Below are 22064 nucleotides of genomic sequence, written 5' to 3'. Positions count from 1 at the left end.
CCATGTCTTCGTAGTGCCGTAGGACTACGTTGTCGCTGTTGTCAAAGAAGAGCACGGAGATGGGCGACAGGCGCGCGGGCACGCAGCAGGGCAGGCCGGCGGCGCCAGGGGCGGCCGCGTGCATGAGCGTGCGCAGCACCGCGTGGTTGAGTGCAGGAGTCCCGCCGGGTTCAGACAACACCGCGGGCAGCGCGCACTTGCCCTGGCAGTAGTTGGCCAGGAAGCCGCGAGGCGCGATGACCCAGTGGTGCCAGCCCACTTCGCGGAAGCTCACATAGAGCCGCCGTGCACGACACGCGCCCCCGGAGCCGCCGCCCACTGGGGGCTCGGCCTCGCGCCGCGGCCGGGCCAGGGGGTGGCACAGGCGCTGGTCGAGGGTCACCAGCAGCAGCGAGGCCTCGGCCAGGCGCGCGCAGGCCGCGGGGGTCCGGTGACGCAGCGCCAGCGTCAGGCGGAGGCTGCGGGGCGCCGAGGCATTGCGGGCCCAGACGGAGCCCAGCAGCTCGGCACGCACCGGCAGTCCCAGCGTGGGCACCACCTGGCGGAGCCCCACCGGCCCGAGGCCTGCTCCCGCCGGCGCCACGCTCAGTTCCCAGCCGCCAGTCGTCCCCGCTGTCGCCTCCGCAGCCGCGAAGCGCAGCTCCAGGCGGGCCTGGCTCGGGCGCTCGGCTGGTTCCACGGCCGACAGGTCGAAGACGACGGTCCACTCAGGGCACTGCCCTGCAGCTGAGGCGGGTTCCGGGGGGCGGGCGGCCGCTCCTGGGAAGAAACGGAGAGGGCGTGGCTGGCGCTGGGGCCCCTCTCGGTGCTGGCTGGCCCACAGGGGGTCTGGGTTGAGGACTGCAGAGAAAGGTGAGCGTCTGGAGATGGGGCGCACCGTCTGTTAGAAGGCGTCAAGTGGTGTGAAGCACCAGGGAGTGGGGGCAGGGCATCACTTGCGAGGAAGAGGCCCTACCCATTTGGGGTCTGCCCGCGGTTGGGGACTTAGGCAGACAGGGGGCGGGCGGGGGCGGAGTGGAGATCGGCAAGTGGGGGGTGAACGAAAGCCCGCCTCGGGCCAGGGGAACCGATGTTGGGGCGGGGTGGCATCGGCAGGAAGACATCAAGTGGTGTGAAGCGGCAGAGGGGCTGCAGTGGAGTGGGGGCAGGGCTTCAGCTGCAAGCCAGGGGGCCCGGCTCAGAGTAGAAGAGCCTGGCTTTCGGACCGCTCCCTTCGCTGTCCGCCATCCCCTGTCCCCACAGGTGTCCACGCCCAGGACCGCATGGAGTACTGAAGCCCAGGTTGCTTGCGGGCTGGACGGGATGGGTGGGGATCCTCAGGGCTCTTCGGCCTCCCAGACCCACGCCGCCAGCGCAGACCCCACTCACCGCGGTCCAGGACGTGGCGCACGATGTTTCCGGCGACCCCCAGCTCCTCCACGTGGCATGGCAGCAAGGTGGCGCCCGGAGGCATCCTCTGCGGGTCCGCCCTGGCCTCCTGGTGGTCCCGACGGCGGAACAGGCGCCACATGACAGGGGGTACGGGCCGCGATCTGGGGGCTCCCCGGGGCACGTCGGGCAATCCGAGAGCCTGGAGCAGGGCGGCGGCTGGGCCCGGGGGCGCGGGAGCGCAGGCCGGGGGTGATGAGGGCAATAGCAGGGCCAGTAGGAGGAGAAGGACTCGGCGGGCCGGACGGCGGCACAGAGGTGGCATCTTCCTCACAGGCAGCGGCCGGGCGAGTGCTCAGGGCCTGTCGGGCTCCCTGACCTGTGGGCTGGGGGCGGGACCGGGGTCCCTGGAGAGATCTGGGCTGGGTCATGGTCCCGGGGGGTGTGGCCGCGATCCTGAAGCCGAATAGGGACCAATTGCGGGGGCGGGGTCTCTGGGGGGCGGGGCAGGGGTCTGGGGAGTGGCCAAGGCGGAGTGGGTTGGGGAGGGGGCGGAGCCTGGTAGAGTTAGGGTCCCTGGGGCGGGCTGGGGAGCCGCGTGGCCGGTCTCCTAGGGCGAGGTTGGGTGGGACTGGGTCCTGGGCGGCGAGGCCGGGGTGGAGGGGTTCAGAAGCGTTTGTCCTTAACCAGGCCATTCCTCAGCGGCTTCCTGTGAGCCAGAACCGGCCCAGGTTAGCCTGGGGACCCCAGGCCCTTAAGCAGCAACCCCCACCCCTCTCCCGCCCTCCTGGCCTTTCACATCTTTTTTCCCAGCTCCGCCTCCATTCTTCCTCCCAGTCCACAAGGCCAAAAGACCCTGCCATCTGCCTGCCAGGCAAGTGGTCCCTGCTCCTCCCCACAATTAAACCCTTCTCTCCCCTCCCCAACTCCTGAGCCACCCGCGGCTGCTGGAGGGCAAGTTACCTACCAACTCTACCTGAACCAGGACCTGGACCTCTGCCTCCACAGGAGGCAGAATTGACTAGAGCCCCCTGCGACCCCACTGGGGCAGGGCAGGCTCTTTCCCACCTCCAGGAGCCTTACCAAGAAAGGCTTCCCAGGCCACGATTCTCCATCCACTGCCCGCTGTCTACATCTGCCACAGCCCCTATTTTGCTTCCATGTCCTTAAAACAAGTTATGTGGTGTTTTAAAAAAGAATCAATACTATAAGTGCCCAGCTTGAGATCCCAGAGAAAGACCCCTAACTTCTAAACAATGTGCATGGTTTGCATCTTTCGAACTGTCTATAAAGATGTGTGCTCCTGCACTTCAATTTTCCAAATGGTGCAGCTGAGATGGCACCCATGTGCCCTGGTGCTCTCCTTAATTCCATCTTCCCTGCCTGTGTTCGTGGCAAGTCTCTGGGCTTCCCACTGGGAGGGGACCTGTGCTCTCAGCGGTCTACCCAGGCCCATCTTACTGGACCCAACAGGTCTGCCCCTGCTCCTCACCGCTACTGCCAGCCCTTGCTCAGAGTTACGCCCTGTTTAACTGCCAGTCTGCTGATGCCAAGATGGACCTTACTGCAGCCTAATGGTCACGGCCATTGGCCATTCCTGTTCCCACATATGAGAACTCTTCATGCTTTTGCACGTGATCGATCCATCAGTCTCTGCTGAAGTGAGTTCTGCAGTCCACTTACACACAAATGTATTTTTTTGAGCCAGTAATACATTCTTGGGCTTCCCTGGTGGCTCAGTGGTAAACAACCTGCTTGCCAATGCAAGAGATGTGGGTTTGATCTCGGGGTCAGGAAGATCCCCTGGAGAAGAAAATGGCAACCCACTCAAGTATTCTTGCCTGGGAAATCCCATGGTCAGATGAGCCTGGTGGGTTACAGTCCAGGGGATCGCAAAGGAGTCAAACACGACTTAGTGACTAAACAACAAATACATTCTCATGATCTAGACATCAGAAAGCACAGAAAACTCAGTTTGACTGGATGACTCCTAACAATCCACCACCGTTTTTCTGAGAATCCTGCCCTCTGGTTTGTGGAGCATTCTAGCCCACAGACCCTTCCATGTGAGGACACAGACTTTCCTGAGGAGGCTGTCTCAGTCACTGTGATTCGCTCTTCCCTTGGGCTGGAGCCCTGGATGCCCCTTCCTGGGAGCACGTCTCTCCCCCTCGGCCCACTTCTCCGTGGGTCACTGCTTCCTCTCACTGCCACCACAGGAGTCCTTTATCTAGGAGATCAGAGATAAGCCCCCCGTGGACGGCCCATCTGTCCCATAGCTTCTGGCTTTGCCTGTTGGTCCTTTAGACGGAGCATAGGTGGGATTCCTGGCTTCTCGAGGCTTCTCATAGTTCCGTTGTTGGACGACAGTCTCTCGTTTCCGCTTGTTTGACTGCACATCTTTCATTTCTGCACCGACATCTTTGATCTTTTGGAAGTTTGTGCTGGGGGCTGATGTGAGATAAAGATGGTTACCAAGGAAGCGTCCCACTGACACTTCTTCCCTCCCGGGGGTTCCTTCTTTGTTAACGTTTGATGGGCTCAGCTCTGTTCCCGCTGTTTTTAATTCCTATACTTTTATAGGTTTAATACCTCCAAGGATCTGTATCCCCTGCCCTGGGCCTTTTTATCAGAGCTTTTCTGGGGTTATTCAGGTTTGTTTTTCTGCGCAAGCTTCCAAGTGCCCCCTCCTTCCTCAAAAACCGTGTTAGTATTTGTGGGGGGAGGGGAGTACCCAATTCTGGCAGGATGGCCTCTCTGCAGTATCAGATTTACACATTTTTAGTCTCAGTGCAATACTGCAGGGAAAGAAAAAAATCAGAGTGAGGGTGGAAGCTGGAGGGAGATGTGGACAGGCAGAGACCCAGGTGGTTTCTGGATATCTCCTTGAGGATAAGGAGAAGGGAGAGAAGGGGGTCTCTCAAGGGTTTTGGAAGGCTTACACCTTGAGTTGCCATCCGCTGTGATGGGCAAATGTACAGGAGAGGTAGTTTGGGAGTGGGGCTGGGGGATGATTTTGGATATTTGAGGTGGTGAGAATGTCAAGCAGACACTGACACAGAGGATGGCGCTCAGAGGGGCCCTGGGAGGTGGGAGAGACACCGGGAAGTGGGGTTGGATTCAGTGACGTGGGAGGCGGGAAGCCAGGCAGATGAGCAGGAAGGCGGCAGGAAGTGAAGCGGGGAGCAGGAGAGCCCGGTGATTGCAAAGGAGGGCTGGGCTGGGTATGGGGTTTCTTTTGGGGGGGTTGACAAAAATGTCCTAAAACCATGGTGAGGGTTGCACAACCCTGTGGATGGGCCAAAAACACTGAATTCCACATGGTAAATGGGCAAACTGCATGGTGTGTGAATTCCATCTCAATAAAACTGTTTTTAAAAAGGGGAGGGGTTTAAGTGGCCGCCAGGTTTGTTTAGCATCAGTGGAGCAGACAGGAGTGGTCTCGGGGTGAGGGGGGCAAGAGCCCAGAGGGAGCTGGGTTTGGGAAGGGAGGGGAGGGGGGTGCTGTGCTGTAAAGGGGGGTGGGGTGGGGAAGAAGCTGGCCAGACTGGCAGAGAAGGGCAGAGAGAGAGGCGGCTTCTCTCCTTGATCAGAATGTCCCTGAGCAGGAAAGGGGGTGGACATCGGTGGCCCAGACGGTGGCTTCAGGAGACAGATCAGCTACCAGACAGCCAGCCAGGCAAGAGGGTGGACGTCCTCCTCCTGGGGACACAGGGGCCAGTCATTGGGGGACGATGGTGAAGACAGCTGGTGGCCAAGGAGAAGGGAGAGTCCCAGGAGCGCAGGCACCACCCCGGCATCACTAAGGACCCTTGGCCCACGTGGCTGCTGTAGCCAGATGGGGGGTCTCAGCTCTTCGGATACTGCAGGGCCTGCTGAGAGCGCGGCGAACACCAATGTCTGGGGAGGTGGGGCTGGCAAGTCAGCAGAGCCAGAGTGGGGCAAGGGGCCTGGATGAACGGGGGTCCCAGCAGCCTGAGGGGATGACGGGGGCTTCAGGCCAAGGTTGTGCGTGCCCAGGGCGCGGGGGCCACTGCAGGGGCCGGGAGGTGGAGGCCCAGGAGGGGTCCCGTGGAGGCGGATGAGAAGAGAGAACCAGCAGGAGCCAGGGAGGCATCGGTGCTGCCCTGCCACATGATTCCACTCCGAGTCCTTCCAAGTGATTCTCAGCTACCGTTTTCTTACTGTTTTCAGACCTAACTGAATTTTCTCATCATACATGGTCTGTGTGATTCTGGTTCTGAGCAACGGAGGTTGCTCCCGTGGCCTGTTTTTTTTTTCTTCAATTTTGAAAAGTGTTCTGTGCTTTAAAAGAGCATCTGTTCCTGGGCTTCCCTGATGGCTCAGCGGTAAAGAATCCTCCTGCCAATGCAGGAAGACATGGATTCGATCCCTGAACTGGGAAGCTCCCACATGCCTCAGGGCAACTGAGCTCATGCACCACGACTAAAAAGCCTGTGCGTTAGAGCCTGGAAACGGCAGCTACTGAGGCTGCGCGCCCCAGGGCCCACGCTCTGCAACAAGAGGAGCCAGTGCAACAAGGAGCCCAAGCACCACAACTAGAGAGTAGCCCCCGCTCGTCGTGGCCAGAGAAAGCCCCAGCAGCAACAAAGACCCAGCATGGACAAAGATACGTCATAAAAATCAAGTTTAAAAATACAAAAAGGAACATCTTGTTCCTGCTTCTGAATCGCCTGCTGAGGAGCACGGACTTAACCCCCCAGGGTCCCCTCTTGCCATGGTTTAGGGCTGCATTGTGCAGATTCCTCCAGATCAAAGGTCACACCTGAATGTCTCTTCCTGTCCTTTAGTTGCAACTTGCATTTATCCTGGAGTTGAAGTCTTTAACCAGGTCAGAAGTGGAGAGTCTGCCTGCAATGTAGGACACCCGGGTTTGATCCCTGGGTCAGGAAAATCCCCTGGAGAAGGAAATGGCAACCCACTCCAGTATTCTTGCCTGGAAAATCCCGTGGACCAAAGCACCTGATGGGTTACAGTCCACAGGGCTGCAAAGAGTTGGACACGACTGAGCGACTAACACAGATTACCCGAAGGTAATCCCCTGGGACGCGCCAGGTGGCGCTAGTGGTAAAGAACCCACCTGCCAATGCAGGAGACATAAGAGATGCAGGTTTGATTCCTAGGTTGGGAAGATCCCTGGAGGAGGGCATGGCATTTATTTTTATTTTATTTATTTTATTAAGCTTGACCCAAACATGGCATCTTTGTGATTCTTTAACATTTTTTTAAATGTTTGGCTGTGCCGCGTGTGGGACATTGGTTCCCAACTAGGAATCAAACCTGCACACCCTGCAGTGGAAACTGCAGAGTCCTGACCCCTGGACCGCCAGAGAAGTCCCAGTTCTAGTTTTTTTTAATCTCTGAGATGAGGCATTTAAAAGAATTTTACCCAGATACGTGTCAGTTTCTCTGCTTATGTATCTCTTGGGTATAGTTTTCCTGTTTTCTGAAATATTCTTGTAGAGAAGGTCAGCAAGTGGTAAGCATTCTTAATTTTTGTTCCTGTGGATATTCTTTTTTTTTTTTTTTTCTCTCTTGATGGGGATACTGGGGACAAAACCCAGGATCTCATTTAAGCCAGCAGGTATCTTCTCTCTTGAGTAACTGTTTTCCAAGTTGTATACAAGAGTCCTGGTTTCTTGTTACTTTATTTCCACGTTGGAGGTGATACCTGACTCTAGTCTTCCAGTTTCCCTTGTTGCTGTTAGTCTGTCACTGTTTTGTAGGTTGTCTCTTCTTTTCTGTGGTTGTTTTACATTTCCCAGGCTCCTCTGCCCATGGGATTCTCAGGCAAGAACACTGGAGTGGGTAACCATTCCCTTCTCCAGGAGATCTTCCCAACCCAGGGACTGAACCCAGGTCTCCCACACTGCAGGCAGATTCTTTACCATCTGAGCAAGCAGGGAAGCCCCATGTTTGGGGCAAGGATGCTTTCTTCTTCATCCTGCTGATGACTTATGGTTTGATATTTTCTGGAAGAATTCTCAGTGTTATGTCTTCTCATTGTTCTCTCTCCGTCTGTCTCTTCTTAGAACTCAGCCAGATAATTCTTACCATTTGAGTTGTCATATTTTCCATGTGTTTAGCTGCATTCTGGATAATTTCTCCACAGCTTTCAATTTACTGATTCTCCTTTAAGCTGTATCTAATTGTTGGAGACAACTTCTACAGTAGGTTGAACCGTGGTCCCTAAAAAGATACGTTCCCATCCTAATCTCTGGAACTGTGAATGTGACTATTTGGATAAATAGTCTTTATAAATGTAATTAAGTGAAGGAAATTGCAAAGAGATGATAGTGGTCTAAATCCAATGACAAATGTCCTTATAAGAGAAGAGCTGGAGAGAAGAGACCATGTGAAGACAGGAAATGGAGACTCGAGTGATGTAGTCACAAGCCAAAAGGAACACCCAGAAAATGGAGGAGGCAAGCGGATCCTCCCCTAGACCTTCAGAGAGAGTTTGTGGCTCCTGTTGACACCTTCATTTCAGATGTCTGATCTCCAGATCTGTGAAAGAATAACCTTCTGTTGTTTTAAGCCCCCTGGTTTGTGGCACTTTGTTACAGCAGGCTCAGGAAAGTAACAGAACATCCAAAGCTGTTTTGGCTGGTCTCTCATGTCTTTTACATTTTTCATAAACTTACAACTTTAGAATAATTTTTAGATTTGCAGAGATAGCATAAAGAGTTCCGGGGCAGACCTTGTCCAAGCTTCCCCGAATGCTGAGATTTTATATCTCCACAGTGTACTTGTCACAACTAAGAAACCAACGCTGGGGACACTGCTATGAGCTAAACCGTAGACTTTATTTGAATTTCACCAGTTTTTCTACAGATGTCTCTTCTGGTCCAGGATTCCACAACTGCATTCAGTCAGTCTGAGCTAGGACAGCTCCTCCATCTCTTGTTTTCCATGACCTGACAGTTTGGAGGTGTCCTGACCAGCTCTTTGGGGGCATATCCCACATTCTCATTGCTTTTTATCCCCTTGTTTGTACTCAACTGTGCTAATTCTAGTTATCCTCAGGGATTAGGTTCTTCAGGTGGTGCCCACGAGGCAGCATTCCCTGATTCCCTGTCATCTCTGTATGGAGTTTGTTCTTTGCCATCCTAGTGGGAATGCTGCCATTTGGGGCTGGAGGTGCCAGCCTCCCAACCCACATTCTGGCTGGACATTCCTGGGGGAGACAGAACAGGGAACGGGGTGTGGCTAGGGGGTCTGAATTTCTCTTTGCCTTGGGCTCTCCAGGAGTTCACCGTCTTACAGCAGAAAGAGCTTTCAGAGTTTTGGACTTGGCCAAGCAAGTGCTTCCCTGACCTCATCCCTGAAGTTATCTTTAGTCCCTGCTTCTTCCAGAAGCCTCTGAGGGTTGGTCAGACTCCTTGGTGAGACCTCACCAATCTCTATGTTCAATCCCCAACTCAAATTCGCTGGACATGGACAATCCAACATCCTCAGAACTAGACTCCCAACTCCCAACCCCACGGGTGCACACAGCCCTGCCCCGAGTCCCAGCTTGGTGAACGGCAGCTCAAGCCAGAGGGCTTGGATCGTCTCTGATTCTTTTATTTCTGTTTCACCTACATCCAGAGCAAGCCTGGTTAGTTCTCCAACACCGCTGGGATCTGACCACTGGGATGACCTCACCTGAGGTCCAGCCTTCTCGTGTCCACCGTCCCCACTCCCTGGCCTGACCCCTCTCTCGACCCTGGGTGCTGGCTTTCTGGCCTCTCTGACCATCGCCCAGTTCTCTGCTCCCCTTCCCACATCTGTTTCTCTCTTCTTCCTCACTGCCGATGCTGACCCACACGTCACTGCACTCTGAGCCCACTGCTTCCTGGAAACCATCTTCCCCAGCCTGGTGCCTCATGATCTCCCAGAGGCCAAATCAGAGGGTCTGCAGGGAAGCACCCTGGGGGCCTTCAGCGGCCCCCCTCCCCCACCTCACTGCTGCTCAACCACTCCTCACACTGCCTGTGGGGTGCTGCATGCCTTGGACCTGGCTGGTCACCCCAGCCTGCCTCCATTCACCCCTGGGGCCCCTCTAGGCCAGGGCTTTGGGTGCCATCTGGCTCACATCCCAGGGCTGGCAGCCCCCAGGCCCACCTCCAGAATGCTTCAAGAGGCCCCTTTTGCTCTCCGTCCCTATGGCTCCCACCTGGGTCCAAACCCCAAGCCCCGTCTCCTGCTTGGCTGACCAGTGGTTGCCTCAAGGGATCTTGAAGCCAGGGAGTATCAGCATGAACAGAGTGCAGGCTCTCTGGGCCGCCCACAGCAGCCCCTGCTCCCCACTTAGAGGTTGTTGTCAGGCCTGGCCAATGGCCACCCCTCACCACTGGACTTGGCCCTTACAGCTCCCACACTGAGACCCTGACCTTACCCCTCACCCCTCTGCCCCGACCAGGCACCTCTCTGCCCCCACCTTCCTCCCTGTCTGTTCTGACAGCGTCTAACTCTGTAGCTACATCGCCCATGCCTTTATTGCAGTCTCTCTTTTGAATGGAGTCTCCGGATGCGGGGCAGCGTCCACCTGGGCTTCATTGGCCGCCGCGTCTCCGGGGCCCGCCCCTCAGCGCGCGAGTCAGACAGAAGTAACTAAAGGAATGAACCAGGGCCGCCGGCCCCTCCACACTCACTCAGCTTTGCGGGGCTTCGGGCTCAGGGCCTCTGCCGTGTCATATTCCCGCACATCCTTCAGCTCCCGCACCTGGCCCGTCAGCACCTTGGCAGCAAAAGCCACGATGTACTGTGGGAGGGGAAGGCAGAGGTGAGACGAGAGCCCTGCGCCTCCTGACCGCCGTCTGCTCCTGCCACAGGCCCTCTGCCCCTGGCCTAAGGTGGCCCTCTCACTGGGCCTGTGAGAAGACAGCCTGCGCCTGGAGGGCTCCTCGGGGACGGGGACCGGAACAGGACCGCGTCTGCGGAGGGCCGGGCGGTGAGGCGTGGCGGGCGTCCACTCACCAGGAACCAGTAGAGGTTCATGAGGGTGAGCAGCAGCAGGAGCGCGTTGAAGAAGAAGTAGAAGGGGATGTCAGGCACCGACCGCAGGCTGCAGTAGCTCGTGGCGTACAGGACCTTGAGCGGGAACCAGTAGAGGCGGAACCAGAACCTGCAGGAGGAAGGGGCGGCTCGGGGAGGCTGTGGGAGAGAAGCGGAGGACGGCCCCACCCCGTGCCTGACCTGTCCCGGCTGGACTCTTCCATCTGTCCCCGTCTCCTCACCCCACCCTTGTTCATTCCTGCCCCTATGTTTCCATTCCTGCTCTGTCCTTTCCGGCCCACTGGCTTCTTCCCGACTCGCACCGCCTACTGCCCCGCCAGGCCCTGCCCGCCCCCACCAAGCCCCACCTGCTTCCCCGGCCAGGCCCTATCCCGTTCCCAACTGGCCCCACCCACCTCACCAACCCTACCCGCTACCCGGCCGGACCCACCTCCTCTCTGGGACCCGCTTACTTCCGGCTCGGCCACGCCCACTCATAAACCCCACCCCTTCCCTGCCGGGCCCACCCCCTCTCTGGGACCCGCCTTCTTCCAGCTCGGCCACGCCCACTCCTCTAAACCCCACCCCCTTCCCTGCCGGACCCACCCCCTCTCTGGGACCCGCTTTCCTCTGGCTCGGCCACGCCCACTCCTCTAAACCCCACCCCCTTCCCTGCCGGGCCCACCCCCTCTCTGGGACCCGCTTTCTTCCGGCTCGGCCACGCCCACTCCTCTAAACCCCACCCCTTTGTGGCCTGGCCCCGCCCCCTCCCCGCACCAGCTGAGGCAGAAGCTGAGGCAGCCCAGGTCGGCAGCCAGGGCGTGCAGCCTGTGGTGGGCGCCTCCGCGGGACTTGAAGTAGACATTGAGCTTGGTGAACTCCAGCTGCACGTCGCTGATGTCATGCAGGAAGAGCACGAGGATGCCCACCTTGTGGTACCTGGGGAGCAGAGCGGGAGAGCAGAGGGCCAGTTACAGGGGACCCCTCCCCAACATCCAGGCTCCCAAGCACAGGCCCCCTGGCCGCCCCCCAGGCCTCCTGTGGGCCGTTCGCAGTCATCCTCCCTGGCCCGGCTGCCCTGCCCATCCCTTCACGCGGCTAGGTCAGCAGGAGCGCCCAGACCGCATCCACCCTGTGGCAGCCCCACCCAGGCCCTCACCCTATCCCTCGTGACTCAGGAACCTCTCTGCAAGTACTTTCTCTGATCCTTCCTTACCTCTGTGACCCCTCACCCCTCTGTAACCCCTGACCCTGACAAGTCCAGATCCCTCAAACTTTAAACACGACTGCCTCACTGATGTTCCCAGGTTTATACATTTAACCTGAACACGGCCACAATCTGCAGGCTTGCCTGAGACGGGCTGGGTCCCCACCAGGATCAGCAGAAGCCTGGAGCCCCGCTCCTGACCGCTCACTGCTGTGTGGGCCAGCGGCCTGAGTCCAGCCTGGACGTGGCCGTATGCCTTGGTCACATCTCCGTGCCCACTCTGTCCTCCTGACAGCTCAAGCTCCCGAGTCACAGGCTGTGCTCACCACCTGGCATCCCTGGTGTTCCTGGAGCCTTCCTTCACCGCCCTTCAGTCTCTGCTCACCTGTCACCCCCAACCCCCCACCTAACCTCACCACCTTGGTAGTCCTCATCTTTCCACTCGAGTTTTCCAGTTATCACCTTCAGATAAGTGTCAGTTTTTTTGGCGGGGGGGGATGAGGGGATGTTATCTGACTCTACCCTCTAGATCAGGGCTGATAGAATTTTCAGGAATGGTAGGAATGTTCTAAACCTGCACTGTCTGAGACCCAGAGTCACCAGCTACAGAGTCACCAGCGCTGAAGTACAGAATGTGTGACTTTATTTAAGTTTAATTAACGTTAACAAGGCCACCCGTGGCCAGCAGGTACTGTGCTGGAGGGCACAGCTAGTCCAATAGGAACAGAATATGAGCTGTATGTGTCATTGTTAGTTTTTTTACTTTATTGAAGTACAGGTGATTTACAATATTGTGTTAAATTTATGCTGTAGAGCAAAGTGGTTCAGTTTTATATATATATGTATTTTTATATATATAAAGGCTTCCCTGGTAACTCAGCTGGTAAAGAATTCACCTACAATGCGGGAGACCTGGGTTCGATCCCTGGATTGAGGAGATCCCCTGGAAAAGGGAATGGTAACCTACTCCAGTATTCTTGCCTGGAGAATCCCATGGACAGAGGAGCCTGGCAGTCTACAGTCCATGGGGTCACAAAGAGTCGGACACAACTGAGCGACTAAGCACATTCTTACATATACATATACATTCTTTTCCATATTTTTCTATTAGGATTTATCACAGGGTACTGAATATAGTTTCCTGTGCTATACAGTAGGATTTTGTTGTTTAACCCTTCTATATGTAATCATTTACATCTGCTAATCCCACTTTCATTTTAAATTTTCCATCAGCCACGTTAAAAAAAAATAAAGTGGAAGAGGTAAAATTCAGCATATCTGAAATATTGTCATTCAACATGTAAATGAGATAACAAAGGGCTTGCAAGGTATTTTCACTCTCCTTTGCCTTGGAATCAGAGTGGCTTTTACATACACAGCAGCTTGTGGCTTGGACAGGCTCTGCCTTGAAGCCTGTGACCCCATGTGGTGGCCACGGTGGGTTCTGGAACATCAGGGTCTGTCGTGCTCATGATCGCACCCCCAGCAGCACCTGCCACATGGCAGGTGTTCAGTAAACACTTGCTTTGTGACCCAGCCAAGGATGCCATCTAGGAGGGGTTAGAGTGGCACAGATGGGGTGGGGGCAGGAGGGCCTCTCTGCACCTGTCTCACCCCATCACTCTAGAATCTCTCTCCAGAAGCCTCCCCCACTGACACTCCCATGCCTGACCCAAGGATCAGCCTCTGTCCTGGGCCAGCCTCCTGCCACTGCTCACACCAGCACCCTCTACCCTCCTGTCTCCCCCTGGACTCACCGGAAGGCGTAAGAGGAGACAATGAGGACCAAGGTGACCACGTGGTGGACAAGCATGACCACGGAGTCCTTGCGCCAAGCATCCAGGTACAGCGTGGCATAGATGGAATGGCCGTAGAAGCTTCCCTGTAGCAGGTAGGCCACTGCAATGTCCCGTGGCACTGCCATGCCCGTCTTCCAGTCTGGGGAGGGCCGCACCGTGCCGTCAGGGACTCACAGGGCCTCTGGGACCCCCAGTGACCCCACTCACCCCCTCAAGCAGGCGTGTGCCGCATGTCTCTGCAGGTGCACTGGTGACCGGGTTTCTGTTACCCACTCTCCACCCGTCATTGTTTAGGAATAGGCATTACCTTCTAGACTGATTCTACATCTACAGAAAAAAGTGCTCCTACCCTCAAAGCAACTCCTACAAGTCCATACTAAAGGAAACCAACCCTGAATATTCATTGGAAGGACTGATGCTGAAGCTGAAGCTCCAATACTTTGGCCACCTGATGTGAAGAGTCAACTCACTGGAAAAGACCCTGATGCTGGGAAAGACTGAAGGCAGGAGGAGAAGAGGGTGGCAGAGGATGAGATGGTTGGATGGCATCACCGACTCAATGGACATGAACTTGGGCAAACTCTGGGAGATGGTGAGGGACAAGGAAGCCTTGTGTGCTGCAGTCCATGGGGTCACTGAGAGTTGAACACGACTGACCAACTGAACAGCAGCCCTGAAACTGGTCCTGTGCAGAACTTCCAACTCTGCCCCAGGCCCCCTTCCTGTTGTCTCTTAGTTGCCAGGCTTGCTCGAGACCCTCCCAGCAAAGTCCAGACTGATGGAGGTACCCCCTGCCTCACTGTGCCGGCCAGTGCCCGTGAGTGTGGGTGCTCCCGCACAGAGCGCCCAGCTCCGCTTCGCTTCCTCCTGTAGTTCCCCCCGGCCACCCCCAACACACGCGCCCACCCACACTCCAGTCCTGAGCCTTCCCAGGGACACTGACCCCCAGCTACTTCTACCACCTGCGTCCCCTCCTCAGCCCATCACCAGTCTCTGCCTGGCCTGACCGAGAACTCTGGGCTGTGTCCTGCTGTCTGCAGCTCCTGCTCACCCCACCCTGAAATGGCCTCCGCGGGCTCCGTCCCAGGTCTCCTGTCCCCACCCCCGGCCTCCATGACCTGGAGCTAGACCCTCAAGTCCCCCTGGAGCCCTACCCCCTAGCTGCCTCCTCCAGTGACAAGCCTTCGCCTGTGCCCCAGCCCCTCCTGCAACAGAGACCCACTTGGGCGCCTCTCGGAGGGCCCCTCCTTGGCCCCTGCCCCCACCCCCGCCCTGGACCAGGCACTGCCATCTCCTCCCAGCACTGCCCCAGCTTCCCGGCCTCCAGAGCCTGTTCCTGACTGTTTGACGGTCCGTTCTCCCCGCAGCCACCTCGATGGCTGGGAATACACAGACCCCATGACCTGGCAAGCCCGCTCTTGGCCTATGGTCAAGGGAAATGAAGACAGGAAGACGCTTTACACCCATGTTCACGGCAGGACTAGTCACAGTCATCAAAAGGGGAAGAGTCCCAGTGCCCGTCAGCAGGTGAATGGATGCACAAAATGGGATAGATTCACACGTTGGAATATTGTGCAGCCACAAAAAGGAAAGATGCATTAACACACACTACAATGTGGATAAACTTCAAAAACATGATGCTGAGTAAAAGAAGCCAGACGCAAAATAGTCACATATAATCACAAACCAATGATTCCATGTAGAAGAAATGACCAGAACAGGCAAATCCGTGGGGACTGAAAGCAGATTAGTGTTTACCTGGGGCTGGGAGAGGGAGGATGGGGAGCTGCTAATGGGGATGGGTCTCCTTTTGGGCAAGATGGAAATGTTCTGGAACTAGATAGACATGGTGCTTGGACAACACGTGACTGTGCTGTCACTGATTTGCTCACTTTAAAATGGTGAATTTTTAAAAACTGTGCTAAAAATATATATATAACATAAAATGTATCATCTAGGCCACTTTTAAGTCAGTAGCACTAGGTATATTCACAGTGTTGGGCAACCAATCCCCAAAACGCTTTCCATGTTGTAAAACTGAAACTCTGTTCCCACTGGACACTCCCACTGTCCCCGCTCCCCCAAGCCTCTGGCCCCCACCATCTACTTTCTGTCTCTGTGGATCTGACAACCCTGTGCTGTGCTGGGCTTAGTTGCTCGGCTGTGTCCGACGCTTCGAGACCCCATGGACAGAGGAGCCCAGGAGCCTGGTGGGGTCCTCTGTCCATGGGGATTCTCCCGGCAAGAATACTAGAATGGGTTGCTATGCCCTCTTCCAGGGGATCTTTCCAACCCAGGGATCAAACCCAGGTCTCCCGCATTGCAGGTGGATTCTTTACCAGCTGAGCCATCAGGGAAGCCCATGAATACTGGAGTGGGTAGCCTATCCCTTCTCCAGGGGAATCTTCCCAACCCAGGAATTGAACCAGGCAGATTCTTTACCAACTGAGCTATCAGGGAAGCCCTAAGTGCCTCATATAAGTAGAATCACACAATATTTGTCTTTCTGTGACTGGTTAAAATCATTAATTCTGGGAATTCCCTGGCAGTCCAGTGGTTAGGACTCTACACTTTCATTGCTGGTGGCAGGGTTTCAATCCCTGGCCAGGGAACTAAGATCCTACAAGCCACATGGGGCAGCCAAATAAATTAATAAATAAAATTAGATAGTTAATTCTATGTTATGTTTAACTAATTTTAAAAACGCAAAACACCTGACAGATCACTTCTCACCCCCAACTTTAACACGTCCAGGGCTCCCGAGACTCAGCAGCCACACTCAGCCTTGGGAGCGTCTCTCCTCACGCTGTGTGTGCGGCCGGGCAGCAGTCAGCAGAGCGAGCCCCCTACCCCGCCCCTGCCAGGGGCCTCTGTCCCTCTTGCGAAGGAAGGGACATGGAGGCACCCTCTGTGGAAACTGGACATCCACTTTTCCACCTATCGCACTCAAGACTGGTACAGTGGGGAGCATCCCCTCTCCAGCCGTGGGCCCTGGATCTGGGCTAGAGGGACATGGGGAGCAGATAACTCCCCATCCGGGCGGCGTCTGTGCCTCCTGGCACATTTGGAGAGGGGCAGGCAGGGCACCTCGTCTCCACACACACTCCCTTGCTGCTCTGGACTCTCCACATCACCCTCACCTCATCCCCCTCCTCGACCTCCAGGATCAGCTCCTGGTCTCCCCACAACTGCCCCACCTCCACCCCCTAGACCCCAGCATCAGCCCCACCCTCCTCCCCTCTCACACCCACCTCTGGTTTGGCAGTGAATCCTACCAATTCTGCTTTCAAAAAATTTCTTAATGATGTGACCTCTGTCTCTCTCTCTTTTTAGTTTTGGTCATGCCGAGTGGCACGCAGGATCTTAGTTCCCCGACCAGGGGTCCAACCTGTGCCCTGTGCAGGGGAAGCACAGAGTCCTCACCACTGGGCCACCAGGGGGGATCCCCTTAAAACATTTCTTAACCACTTCTCTCCCTGCTTCAGCCCTGTTCTGGGCACAGACACCAGCTCCCGCCCTCAGCCCCTCAAGTCATCCTGTCAGTGTCCCCCCCTTCTGCTCTCGGCCCTCTGGTTAAGGGCTCCACTGCCCCGGCCCCAGCTGACTGGGCTCCTTGCTGTTTCTGGTCAGCCAGTAGCGTGTCTGTCTGACAGTAGCCTTTACATCTCCTATCTGCCCCAGGCTCCTCCCAGTCCCCACATATAAATCACCTTGGTGGGACCATTCCCATCCCTGTGGCTTTCCTGGTGGCTCAGATGGTAAAGAATCTGCCTGCAATGCAGCAGACCTGGGTTCAATCCCTGGATAAGGAAGATTCCCTGGGGAAGGGAATGGCTACCCATTCCAGTAGTCTTGCCTGGAGAAGTCCACGGACAGAAGAGCCTGGTGGGCTATACAGTCCATGGGGTCACAGAGAGTTGGATACTAGCTAATACTTTCCCCATCCCTGTAGAAAATGCCCTTCTCCCCATCTCCCAGACACCCCATATCCCCTCTCCTCTCCTCACTCAAGATTTCTCATCTGTGTTTGTCACCATTAACAGATTTCCTATTTCATGGTCTGTTACCCCAAGACACAGGGGTAGGGCCCTTTCTCTCACCTGCCCACAGTTGTGCCAGCACAGCGCCTGGTACAGAGTAGGTGCTCAATAAATGTGCAACCAAAGAAGCAGCTAAGTTGCAAGTGTGATCGCACAGAATAATTTATAAGGAGGAGCCAGAGGCAAGTCCATGCCCGAAACTTTGAAAGAGTTCAGTTACAGTTCATTCTCATAAAAGAAAATTGAATGACAACTAAAACCTCCCCCCAGGGATTTACAACATGGGAAACGCGGTCCTGCGGACAGCAAGGTCCCAGAAAGAGACACACAGGGGTTCCATGCTCAGCTCCCTGGGGCCACAGGAACCCTCTCAGGATGTTTATATCACATGGCAGGAAACATGTCCATGTGTGTCCCAGACGCACGGCCTGTGTGGTCAGCACAAGGGTAGCGAAGTCTGACCCCTCACTGCAGACTGTTCTCTATCAGCCTCCCGGCTGGTGACAGACGGCGCTGCAGTCACCTTCCTGCCCATCCCCCACCCACAGCTCAGACCTTCATGAGACTTCCACATCGAATCCACTCAACGGATGCAGTCACTTCCCCCCACCTATATCTCCTCGCCAAGCTGGTCCAAGCCACACTGGTCTTTCACCTGCCCCCTGGGCCCGGCTCCCCTCCTTACCCAAGGTTCATCTCCTGGGAGCCAGAAGCTTCTTATAATCCACAAACCCACCCCATTTAGGATGAAACTAAATCTCCTGCTGTCCTCCTCTGGCCTTTAGACATCGCGCTCATGCAAGCCCCAGGGCCTTTGCACGTGCTGGACTGCCTGCCAGGGCCCACCCAAGGGGTCACCTCCTCTAGGATGTCTCCCTGAGTCCTGACACAGGGTCAGGTGCCCCCTTTCCTGGCCCACAGGCCCCTCGATTGCCACTGTCTCAGGGCCGACGTCCAGTATGGGATGTCTGATGAGCGTCGGGCTCCCCGAAGTAGCTTTCTCTGAGTTCCGAACACAGCCCTCCCCCAACCTGCCCCACCCTGGGAGGGGCCCTACCATAGAAGACGGAGGGTGGGTCGTGAAAGAAGGGGTAGTCAGTGCCGAAGAGCAGGTAGGTGCTGTAGCTCCAGGCGCCCAGGTAGAAGAGAAACTTCCAGGCGCTCTCAGGCATCTTGGCGGCATCTCTAGGCTGGAGGCGGCACCGCTTGGCTAGGGGCTATGGGTGAGAAGGCGGGTGGGCCATCAGCGCTGGGGGCCCAGGTCCACCCCTCCAGGGAAGGGAAACCGAAGCCCAGGGACTCCCCAGGCCAGGCAGTGTTGGTGAGGGCCGGGCCAGGTCCCCACAGCCTCCTGGAACGTAACCAGAGCCCACGAGCGCCTGCCAAGGGCTAAAGTTAGTGCCCAGCTGTCCAGCCGCAGTGGCCTGGGGAGGGGAGTGATGGGGGAGACCTGAGAGGAAACGTGAGGGAGGCTGTGAGCAGAGGAAGGGGACGTGTGGGTGTAAAGCCAGGGAGATCACTGGGTCAGTCCAGGGGACTGGGGGTGGGGGGTCTCAACAGGAGCTGGGGGCATGACAGGGAGGAGGGAGGATTAAAGAGAAGATTTGGAAGGGGAGGTGGGGGTGAACCTGTGAAGAGAGCATGGAGGCAAATTTGGGGGCATTTGTGGGGGACACAGGGAGCTGGAACCCAGTGATCCCCAGGGGGAGAAACTTGAGGGGAAGGGGGTGCCTCAGAGGTGGAATCTGGGGAGACCTGAGAGGAACAGAGGGCTGTGGAAGATGGGGGAGGGATGTGGGGCAAGACCTGGGGATGCAGGGCGACAAAGGAAGGGAGGATGCAGCAGAGGAATAAAGAGGGTCAGGGCAAGTACATCAAAGACAGGCGGACCTGAAGGGACATCGGGGAAGGCACATGGGGGCATGCAACGGTGAGACGTGGAGGAATCTGCGGGGCTCAGAGCCCCTGGAGCCCTGGGAGCAGAGCCTCAATCTCCCTGGGGGCGGGGCTCCACAGCTTCCGGCCAAGCCCCGCCCCCTCCCCCTAGAAGAGGCTGAGGGGGCTGGAGCACCAATAGTCGCCATGGAGACAGTTGGAGCCAGCTCCAGTAACCCCTGGCAACCAGACAACTGCCAAGAAGATGAGCTTTGGAGGACGAGGCAGCCCACCCGTTTCTAGGGAAGGGCGAGCCACAAATTTGGAGTGAGTGCCAGACCTCCGGGGATTCCAAAAGTGGGGGCGCTGGGTTCTTGCGGTCCCCTACCCAGCTCCCTCAGGAAGTGAGGAGGAAGCCTGCTCCAACCTGGTAGTCCCAAAGTGATCGTATCCCCGCCCGGGCTCTGGTGTTCCTGGACTTCCCACCTCCCAGCTGGAAACTTGCAAGGTGGGGGAGCAACAACGCTGGACTGGGCCCAGAGCTGACATGTGGAGCGGCTCCGGTCGTGCCGGCCGCCCCTCCCTGGAGCAGGATGGTGGCTGGGGTCTCTACCCACCATGTGGGTCATATGGGGGTGGGGACAACGGCAGCCAGACAACATCCCATCCTCGACTTAACAAGGGCCAGCCTCTTCCCTGCCTGCAGAGAAAGGCCCCTTTGTTGGCTCTGGGCACTCTGTCCCTGCACCCCCTGCCAGCTCTGGTCAGACGGCCAGAGTGACCCCAGCTGGTCCTCGGGGGAGTCACAGCCCAGCGATGAGTCCAAACGCCTTCCCACAAGCTCCCACAGCAGCGACCCCTCCCCAAGGAAAGGAGGGAGACCAGGCCCCAATGTCACCCCCGGTCACTCTCCAGGTGGGGGAGGTGGCCTTCCCAGACTCGCCGGAAATTCAGTAGTTCGGTCGCGACCCCTTGGGGGCCGTACAGTCCGGTTTCGAGGACCCAGGCCGCGCGACCTCTCCCAAAGACTGAGAACGCGGCGTCGCCAGGGAGCCCCAGCTTTTGCATCCCTTGATCGGAGGGTGGCGCTGACTCCAGAGAGACGAGCTACAGCGAACAGGCAGCTCCGGCCTCTTCCCCGTAGCAGCGGACAAGCCAGTCCCGCCGCCGCACCGACCCGGGACACCAAGACGGTTCGGAGAGCGCCCCGCACGACCCGGAGAAGCAAGGCGCAGACGGCCCCTGTGCGCCGAACCTTCTCCTCCTGCGTCCTCCGCTCCTCGGTCTCCGGCTCCACCGGGTCCGAAACAGTGCGCAGCAGCCAAGGCCCTCCCACCTCCCGGGGCCTCCTTGTGCCTCACTGACCGGATCTGTTCCCCCACATCTTGAACACCCTACCCGAGTCGAGGTCCCCACGTCCCACGCTTCCCCAGCCCGGTCACACCCCCGCATCCACCCCCACTCCTACCCCGCCCTGACCGATAAGGCACCCGGCGGCCCACGATTCCGCGGCCCGAGCTTCTCCAGCCCGGGGCCCCCACGTCCTAACCCCTTGCAGCACTGACCCGAAAGAGGCGCGAGGTGGCCGCCGAGCGCAGCACGGTCCAGCCGAGCGCGCCGAGGGCCAGCAGCAGCAGCTCGGGCGGCGCCAGGTGCGCGTGCTCGGCCAGGCCGCGGCGAGCAAGCCCCCAGCCGCAGTCCGCGCAACCCCGCGCCGCCGCCAGCGCGCTGCCCCAGCCGCGCTGCACCAGCTGCGCGTAGCTCGGCATGGGCTCCGGCCCCGCCGACCCCGCCGCCGCCGCCATGCCGCCGCTCCCTGCAGTCCCGGCAGTCTGCGCCCGCCCACGGTGGCCGCCGGAGCCGCGCGCCCCGCGTCACGCGCTGCAGTTGGGCCGGGGGGCGCGCTGGCGGGAGTTCTTGGGACGGAGGGGCGGGACCGGCGCTAGCTCCGCCCCTCAGGGACGGGGCGCGGCGTTTACGATTTCGGGGCGCGCGGTAGCTGGGTCCCGCGGAGGCAGCGTCGGCGTCGACCTCGGGTGTACAGGTCCCGGCGTTGTCGCGCCGCGTCCTGGAGGCGGGCCAGCGCTCGGGCTCATTTTCCAGTGGAGGAAACCCAGGCGCGGGAGGGCGGAGCAGAGGTGAACTGGGTGTCTTGCCTGCCGCCCGCCAGGCCTAAAACCAAGAAGGACCGGAGCGGCCCCGTGCCCCCATCCCTCGTCCCCGCTTGCATGCCCTTGCTCAACCTGGGCCCCTTCACCCCACCAGGCTGTGTCCTCGACATGGGGCACAGCGGGCACCAGCAAGCCGCACCCGGGACCCGCCATTCTCTTTCCCAGGCCCTCCAGCTTGTCTCTGTCGCCCTGTCCCACATTCACACCTCACCACGTCCCGGCCTGAGGGTCACCTGCTGCCCTCCGTGCCCCTGAGGACCCATCAGGCCACTGCAGCAGGTTAACAGACCTTCAGGGAAGCCAAGAGAGTGGGTGCCCCAGGTGTGTGTGGGGGGGGGTGGCCCACTTGGGTTGAATCCAGACCACTGCTTCATTGGGACCACCCCTGGTGATCTTCCATTATCCACCCACCAGGCCTCGTGTCCAAAGCCCCCAAAGGCCATCACCAAAGGTCACCTCTTGGGGACATCGTCTCTCCTGCCACCGATGGCCTTCATTCCAGCCCCTGGGATTCTCATACACCTGTGCCCCTCCCTCCCCCCGACCTTTCAAGGTGCAGAGTTAATCTGCGTGGGCCGTGCAGGAGCCCAGCTGGGTTCCATTC

General features: G+C 57.7%; 1 protein-coding gene across 3 annotated transcripts; it reads right to left on the bottom strand.

The window, feature by feature from the left end:
- Positions 1 to 569: 569 nt before the first annotated feature.
- Positions 570 to 21293, bottom strand: CERS1 (ceramide synthase 1). 3 transcript variants are annotated; one of them, XM_065917383.1, is made up of 8 exons: positions 20855 to 21293; positions 18472 to 18631; positions 13333 to 13513; positions 11146 to 11307; positions 10351 to 10498; positions 10026 to 10135; positions 1369 to 1785; positions 570 to 759 (listed from the first exon to the last, which is right to left on the bottom strand). In XM_065917383.1, the coding sequence occupies exons 1-8, from the start codon at positions 21092 to 21094 to the stop codon at positions 708 to 710; spliced, it is 1470 nt and encodes a 489-aa protein (XP_065773455.1). In that variant the 5' UTR covers positions 21095 to 21293; the 3' UTR covers positions 570 to 707. The 3 variants fall into 3 exon arrangements, with proteins under 3 accessions (XP_065773455.1, XP_065773456.1, XP_065773457.1); XM_065917384.1 differs by lacking the exon at positions 570 to 759 and having other exon boundaries at positions 1586 to 1775; XM_065917385.1 differs by lacking the exon at positions 570 to 759 and having other exon boundaries at positions 1699 to 2077.
- Between the last annotated feature and the right edge of the window lie 771 nt (positions 21294 to 22064).

The sequence above is a fragment of the Muntiacus reevesi genome, chromosome 1 (genome assembly GCF_963930625.1).
Source record: "Muntiacus reevesi chromosome 1, mMunRee1.1, whole genome shotgun sequence".
Classification (NCBI taxonomy): Eukaryota; Metazoa; Chordata; class Mammalia; order Artiodactyla; family Cervidae; genus Muntiacus; species Muntiacus reevesi.
The sequence above is the reverse complement of the archived record's forward strand: the minus strand, read 5'-3'. Positions and strand labels throughout refer to the sequence as shown.

Excerpts from the sequence above, each read along its gene's own strand:
- CERS1 (XM_065917383.1), bottom strand. The coding sequence starts at position 21,094 with ATGGCGGCGGCGGCGGGGTCGGCGGGGCCGGAGCCCATGCCGAGCTAC. Across the intron at positions 10,499-11,145 it reads CTCAGCTTCTGCCTCAGCTG|GTTCTGGTTCCGCCTCTACT; the intron begins GTGCGGGGAGGG and ends TTCCTCCTGCAG. Across the intron at positions 10,136-10,350 it reads TGAACCTCTACTGGTTCCTG|TACATCGTGGCTTTTGCTGC; the intron begins GTGAGTGGACGC and ends CCCCTCCCACAG.